The following is an 8,316-nucleotide window of genomic DNA, read 5'->3' on the forward strand; positions in this document are numbered from 1 at the left end:
CCCCCGTGTGTACAATTTCGTATCTTGAAACATCAAGCAACCAGCCAGCCAGCCAGCAAGTCATCCAAGTAGTAATGCAGACTGACTGCCAGGCAGGAAACGTGACAGTCTGTAAACAACTGGTCCTCCGAGATTCACAAAGAAGCTGCGAAGGACCGTGTATCTGTAGTATCGCTATGGCGACAGTATCGTCAGACTTCTTGGGAAATCTGCAAGAGCCAGAGAGACTGAACGAGACTAGAGTTAAATTCCGTTAAATAGCTAACGAAGACTAAAGGTTGTTTTTGGCATCGTCTGTCCCAACGTAATTAGGCGTAATCAGCGCTTTTGCTTGCCGTACGCACTCAGCCGTTTTATTTTCCTCGCGAGGCCTCTTTCCAGACCCAAGCGGGGGGCCAGGAGCAGCGATATAGGGCAAACCAGGTAGATAGGCAACCAGCCAGTTTTAGGGTAAATGTCGCGCGCAAAAAAGTCTATAAAAATTCTCCAGGGATGCACGATCACCAACCAGGCCGTAAAACGTCCCCGATGCGTGAGCGGCTCCGTGTAAACTAGAATCTTTTGAATACAACCTATCTTATTTTTTTTTTTCATGCTTCAGGTAAAAGTTGAGGGTCGAACCCAGTTCTTGTCGGCCGTTTGCATGAGTTGCCTCGAGGGCAGCGCTGGAGCTCCCGTTCGATGTCGCTGTTGCACGAGACCCTGGGATGGGTCAAGTCTAGTTCTTGGCACCATGTACAGCTACGACATCTTTGCTGCGATGCCCTGTTGCACCGAGCGCCTCAAGGTAAGTATTCAAATATAACGTTATTGGAAGTCAGGCCCGATTCATCCAGCGACATCTTCACGACCTCCTTCCGCAGCATCCTTATCAAAGCGACGCTTAACCATTCTTTGACCTCCTTCTGTTTCAGTGCAACAGTTGCCAGCAACCCCTGATCTATCCGCATCAACGACTGAACTTCTACTCCGACTACAGCCGCGTGTTCGCCTGTCCTCATTGCAGGGCCGTTGATGCCCACTTCGTGAAACCATTGTCCGTTTGCTTCACTCGCGAACAGTTTCAGCTTTACAGCCAGTGGCCGTAACCACTAGAGAACCTGGTGCGTCGTCTAAGCACTGCGGGAGACCCTCTTTCCTTGAATCCGCTGATGTCTCTGCTCCAGGCAATACTTTAGGTCTTTTATTTCTCTACCACATATCCGAGTCTTGTTAGATTTTTACGCTTTTTCCTTTTTCCTTTTTTTTTTTTTCGTTTTTCTTTTGGTCAATCGCTTATTTCGAAAGAGTACGGTCATTTTTCTTTTTTCACTTTTTTTTTTCCTTGTATCAAATGCGAGATGCACGCGAGAGATCAAGAGAGTCATTTGCGCAACTTTGTTTTTCTTGTGATTATACGTTTTCGGTATACGATGTACTTTTTTGTTTGTGTAAACTTTTTGCGTAATTTTTGTCAAATTAATAAAATCAAATATTTTATTTGAGTTCGATCTCTTGCGGCGCGCACTCGACAAGCACGAGTCTTAGTAAGACTAAGTTTTTTTGTTGAACTAGGTTAATAAATAAACGTAAATCAGGGGAAGATGGCCTACTTAAATGCAGTTTTCATGATGATGATTATTATTATGGTGATGAGAATGATGCTGGCGATCCTTGTGATCCTTGCGGGCATGCTTCCCGCGTTGCCGATTTCCGCCATCTCAATGGATTCCTTATTTGAAAGGAGGTTATGCTTGGCTTTCGGTTTGAAAATCAAAAGTGTTTTAGGTAAATTTTTAGTTTTATCCTTAGGTCTTTAGTAAATTATCATTAGGCAATTTTAGTTACATACAAAGATTAGCTAGGCACTTTCCATGTTATCTTTCCTTATGTATTTTTATCGAGCCATTTTTATTTTACATAAGAAGCATTGTCGGTGATACAGGGTAGCATCGCCCATTGCGCAAGGATCGCATATACAGTCTAGTAAAAAAAAAAAATAAAATAAAAATACAGGACAGGCTCTCATGTCATCCAGTAGTCGAATTATAATTAAACAAAATCAACTTCACTTACATGTATAAACCAACTCTTATAAGGGAAAAAATGCTATTGTTTGTTACTTAGATAATCGATAAAGTTGTTTTTTTACATTTTATTAGTTTATACGTTTAGGCGGCCATGTTGTTTTGTTTAAGGTTTTGCAACTCATATGATGGGTTCGTGTTGAACAGTTGATTCAAAGCGTCCTCTGCGATTATCCAAAGGATCCCACATGTCATCACGTGCATTCCTATATCCGTCGCGTGACTTCCGTTGACTCAATCGTTAAAAACAAAAAAGTTCAATTTCAAGCTCAAAATACCTAAAGTCCAAATGCAACAGACCTATTGCAAAAGACTTGTCAGGGACATGCATAATCGTTGCAACCGTGAAACCACGAGTAATAGGAAATTTGGGATCGAATTTTTGGAAAAACGCAGAGGACTGATAAAAGGATACCGGTGTAAATAGGAGCAGGGGAAACAAATTTATGGAGAAAAAAATGTTTGGCGATGCTGGTCGTTGCTGTCCACCTATAGCGGCCGTCCCACGAACTACCGCCCACCGTTCCCAAAATAATAGACGATTCTATATCCTCCTTTACGTTATTTCAATTATTATACCTAATCCGTATTTCAAGGATGTTAAGTAGGACATAGTATCGTAGAGTGGCGGCACGTTTGAAATTTCGCTACGCTCATCGTCAATCCAAATTAGTCAAACCAACGTTTTACACGTTTCAATTTTGGTTGCAATGACTCAACCCGTACTTTAATTAGTTAAGAAAACAAAAAATGAGTGAAATTTGTTTATCCTGGAATTCCGGTCCGCTGTTTAAAATCGCTAAGAGGATCCACTGCGGAATTTCACGTGCCGTGTAAAATATTGTGACACACTGTGAAAAAGATTTTTAAAAATTTGATCATAAGCGCGAGCAAGGAAAAATAATGTTGGATAGCCAAATGCGACGTGCCGACGTATCTTCTATTTCATTTTATTTTAATTAGTTAATACTTTCGATCTCTGTTCGTTCGTTCGACTGTAAGACTCATTTACGCCTGTGCAACAGCAAGTTTTATTAACGACGAACCGAGTTTTATCGTCATTGTACATTGACTCGGTCGAACGTTTCTCAGAGTGCCAAATAAGGTTTAGGTGTGTCTCGTAATTTTACGCTTTTATGCTTTTTTTCTTCCGTTTTAAACGATCATTCGTTTCCTTCTTTCCTGCCGGTCTGGTTATCCAAGATGTCGCGACAATAGCGAATTAGGCTCGAGTCGCTGGTGTGTGACTCCCGAAAATTTTCAATTTTTCACCACTTGGCCAGAAATCATTTTAAACAGCGCAAAGCTTCAGCGCGATCGGAGCGTCCTTTGAGTTCCTATTACTGCGGCCGTAAATTTTTTTCATGGAGAGATAAAGAAGTAAAGAGCTTAAAGAAACTACTGTCTGTGAGTAAGAATGAAAATTGGCTTCGTTAAATGATGTAAAAGTCGAATAAGCGGCTCGTAGTCAATTTTTATCTTTGAAGAAAGTGAACGAGGTATTTTTTCCATCGAAGCTTCCACGAGCTGCGTTCTGATTCCTTGTGTCACGTCGATTGGTTCCCGATCATGTATCGTGTGTGGAAGAGAAAAGCAGTGAGCGAGAACAGAGAGTCGAAGCGAGAGGGAGAGAATGAGTTTAATTGAGAATTGGAATACGAGATGGAAATATAATATTGTAAACACAGGGACGGACACGTGATCCGGGATATTACGCGACAGGCGTGCGACGCCAGAAGTCTGATGCGATCTGTGAGCGTCTTTACTGCAAGTAAATTAGTAGACTTTTTGTATGGATATCTAGATAATATAGCGCTAAGTAAGAAAGTAAAAATTAAGCGGACGGTTTGTTGAGCGTATTAGAAATTTCGATTGTGCGTGTGTGTGTTTATTGAGAAATGGAATATGAGACATAATAATCGACGAGAGAGGATGTGAGGTCATTCGAAAAAATATGTGTGGGAGAGTGAGAGAGAGAGAGAGAGAGAGCGAGGGAAAGGCGTAGAGAGTGTAAGTTTTGAGAATGATGATAAAGAGAGAGGATTGGCTAGGAATATGCTTTTTATACTTTCTTAATATAAAATTAATATATATATATATATATATATATATAACGAAAGACTCTTAAGTGAAATACATTGATTGGTTTCACCATACATTTTTCACGATGCTTTGGACGCGCGAGGCTACTTCGATCGATGAAGTTTTTCTGTGACGAGAGAGGGAGAGGAGGGGAAGCAACGCGAAGATTTTCGGTGGGAAGAAAAAGTCTATAAAAAAAATGAAAAAACATAAGACGTAGATTGTAAGGCTCGAAGTAGCGTTTGATATCTGGTATATAGTACGCTGTAAGATTGGGAGCACGGGTTTCATCTTCCATCCTGAATTGAAGAAGGAGCGGAAGGGACTCTGGGCTCCGTTTCTTTTTCTAAGAGAATGATAAGGTTTGTATTTGAGAATGTAGATACGACGTATTTGCTATATGTACTAAGATTTATCATAGTTAAGCTAACTTTTTTATTCCGATAACTATACGATTTTATACTTTTGCTATACACGTGTCCGCGAGGAGGGTTCGCGCGGGGAGACTCGCGGATTTTTGGATTTTTTTCGAATTTCGAAACTCGAAAATTACCAATTGATACGGTAACGGTTTGTGATTCTTGTAGAGAGATTGTGAAAGGGTATGCGGGAGAGTAAAAATTATAGGCGTAGAAGGGAAGGGGGTTAGGGGGGACAGAGAGGAGGCGAAGCGAACACAGATTGAAGTAGACAGGATGACAGGAAGACAGAAAAGACAGACAGGCTTGCCAACTCTTGGGAGACAGAGATAACGATAGCCTGGGAATTTTCGATAGCCAAAGAACGCGAGAGACTTTTCTTCTAGGATCGAGAAGGGACTTCTCACAGTGACGTATACGTTCTCCGTGGAGAGAGAGAGAGAGAGGAAAAGAGAAAAAAGAGATCCTGACTTTTTTACCTTTATAAATTCCCCCCCCCCAACTTACCACCCCGCGTAGCCCCTCGCGTGTCCCGTCCGCGGGGATCTCGATGGAGTGAAAATTTTGTATTGATGTTTTTAGAAGAGAGAGATTTATCGGTAAGGGTAAATCGCCGGCCGATATCGCGGATAGGTCTTGACGCGAGAGATTGAGAGATAGCATTGTGCGAATCGAGGGAAAAATAATGGCGGCAGCCTCAGGGACGTATTGTGTTAACGAAAGAAAAAGCCTAATGGCGTTATGGTGCCAGGGTGGATGTGTACGAAGCCAAAGTAAATTTTGAAGATTTTCCTCGCGCGGCCGAGTTTTCCTTAATAACGGTCGGCGAGATCGGTTTTATAAGGTAATTTATAGCTCAGTTTTATGAATTTGATATTCGAGAAGCAATCGAGTCGCGTTTTTTCGAGGCGGAAACGGTTATGAGTGGTTGAACTATGAATAGAGTTTAGAGTAACGATTATAAGATAGAGGTTTGAATCATCGATGCTGTAAAGATTATTATAGAAATTTAAGCGATTAAGTTTTCTTCGTGGACGGTCCCCGATCCTATCCACGCCTCGGTAAAGAAGACACGCATTGCGTAATGCGCACGATGCCCAACCATAACGTAATTACGTAACTCCGAATCTACGCGCGCGCAATACGAATCGTCCAATCGTCGTGTCAACGTGTTATCGCGCCATTGACAATTAGAAACAATTTTCAGGAGTCAGGCTCTCGTGCGATTTATATAGTACATCAATTTTTCGCACACACGTATACAAGATACTTCATGCGCGAGAGTCTACTTCCGTATGACGGACACGACGTATTCGCAAATTTCCTTGGTTTCTCGTTCCACTTCCGGTAGCACCGTTTATAACAGAGGCACGACGGTCGCTCAAACGGACAAATAATTCTCCGACTCTTCTACACCGTATCGATTCTCCGAATTCTCGAAGAATTATATTGGGAATTCTTATGCGTGCCGTATCGCGAATTTTCCAGGCAATTGGAATTAGGGAGAAAATGAAAAATCTTTGAAAATAGTAGTCCGCACGATGATGTGCGGCTTTGACCTGCCGATTTGAATAAATAGTTATTCTGTCGGATTTGCTTGTCTCGGCCTAATGAGACGTAGGAATTGATTGGGAGAATTGACGACTGCACCATTGCTATCGGTGCGCTTGCACCATCTTACTCAGTCGCGTCTCTTTGTATTCGGATTCGCTGGAAGTGGGAGGTTCAGGGTGGAGGGCGATTTCGCGTGAACGAATGAAAGGGGAAAAGAAAACAAAGTTAATAACTTCGATTCGACGGAAAGAAGATATTGGTGCCGAGTCGAATACTTGGTAAATGAACGCCGATTAATTAAGCTAATGATTATTATTGAGATATACGTTGTGCGATCGGTACCGATTGGAAATCGAAGGGCGCTTTTTGTTTTGTACTAGTAGGCTATCGTGTCATATTACATTTAAACTAAATAAATATTTGTACGAGTTCTAGAAGACATTTTTTCCTAGGGACATTTAAATTTGTAATTGAAACGTAAATTAAAAGTCGATTGTTTGAACGAGGAGGGGATACATTATCAATGTGTAATCTAAAAAAAATGAAGTAACGATAATACGTAGCATTTAAGGTTTTTCTGCTGTGGTAGACAACTAGGTATTTACAGACTTAATGATAAACGCGTTGGGATAAATATTATATTAATTAATCATCTGTCGGATTATTATAATAACCGATCCGTTTGAGCCGCAGATCGCGTTCAAATGAATCGGGACGAGTGAATTTCTCAGAATCGAACGTAATTCACTGTAATTGGCAGTCTTAAAAATAAATTATTAATTAACAATTGAACATAATCGTGCTGGCGTAAAGTGAAGCGCGAGAGCGCGTATAAATTCTCTATGCGAGCCATAAACAAGAAATCGGCATGAATACGTAAGCGCGGGAAATTCAAATTGAACTCGTCACTTTCCTGATATAACCTAATCGCCTAATCGCTGAATGTCCAAGTTTATTAGCGATATCGATTCCTTCTTTATAGTCATTCGTGTTACATTAACGATACATAATTATTATATAATTACACGACATATTATACAAACTAACCGCCATGGATTATGCTTACATAAACATGTTTACATACATCTTACCCCAATTCACACATGAAATACGTACAATTCGCCTTCGCTGTGTCAAACACGTGGATTGAGACTCGAGACTCGAGAGTCTTCACGACTATCCTGTTATCCGTCTTTCTTTTCCTAGTTTCTCACTTATCTCAATACATCCCGTGGCTGTCCAGTGAGGGTGGTAGTAACCACAAAAAAAAAGTAAAATAAATGAAATAAGTAGTACATTAGAAAATGCGTGCTGTTAGACGATAGAGGAAGGTACGCGAAATGGTGATATTTTGTGATCATCCAGTGTAAGCTGAATCCACCTCACGAAGCATTCAGAAAAGAAAAGAAAAAACAGAAAAACGAAGTTTTTGGTTTTCACAAGTTTTATAACGAATAGAATTAGCTCTCAGGGTTACAACGTCGCTGGTATACGATGAACTCCGCTATGGCAAATCCATTTCGCAGTTTCGAAACTCGTTGACGAAGGATCGATCATATAGGTAAAAATATTGATTTTCACCGAAATCGTGAAAAACTTCACCCGTCGATTGTTCTCGATGAATTTTCCATAGGCGAGGAGATTCGCAAAAAATTACAAAAACCAGATACTGCATTTTTAGCTTTTTTTTTTTTTTAAATATATAAATATATATATATATATACATTTGTTTTCGTTGTGTAGTCAATTTTTTTTTTTCCATACATTATTCCCAGTTTTAGAATTTCCTTGAATTTTCTTTTTATCTAGACCATAAAGTCTAAGTTTCATCCAGACCTTCCTCGTTATGTCAATGATGATTCATAATTGCATCGTTATGATGTAATCTTTACGTAGTGATAGATTATAGTAAAAGCGAGTAAACAGAGTTTCGATAGATTACACAAGAACTATTCGTACTATGCATACCCCAGTACATATTATATATATAAATATATATATTACATATATATATATATAAATATACCGTGCGAGAAAAGTCACGTTACGATATTCGTTTACGTCTATAAAACAGCTATTATTTAAATACTATACAGTTATAATAATAGCTTCATTGTGATCGTTACTCATGGATACTAGAGTCAATCCCCATTTATAAAAAAAAATAAGCTACAGAGACATCACCCCCCCCCCCC

General features: G+C 40.0%; 1 protein-coding gene across 5 annotated transcripts in view; it reads left to right on the top strand.

Annotated features, from left to right (window-relative positions):
• The window catches only part of LOC107268204 (headcase protein), a 131,330-nt gene extending 124,707 nt beyond the window's left edge, over positions 1-6,623 (top strand). For all 5 annotated transcript variants that reach the window (XM_015740735.2, XM_015740737.2, XM_015740738.2 and 2 more), the window contains 2 exons: positions 602-787; positions 915-6,623. In XM_015740735.2, coding sequence (XP_015596221.1) covers positions 602-787; positions 915-1,088 — 360 coding nt within the window. In that variant the 3' untranslated portion in view covers positions 1,089-6,623. The remainder of the gene's footprint in view (positions 1-601; positions 788-914) is intronic.
• Positions 6,624-8,316: the final 1,693 nt, after the last annotated feature.

This window comes from Cephus cinctus, unplaced genomic scaffold, assembly GCF_000341935.2.
Source record: "Cephus cinctus unplaced genomic scaffold, Ccin1 Ccin1_scaffold0494, whole genome shotgun sequence".
NCBI classification, from domain to species: domain Eukaryota; kingdom Metazoa; phylum Arthropoda; class Insecta; order Hymenoptera; family Cephidae; genus Cephus; species Cephus cinctus.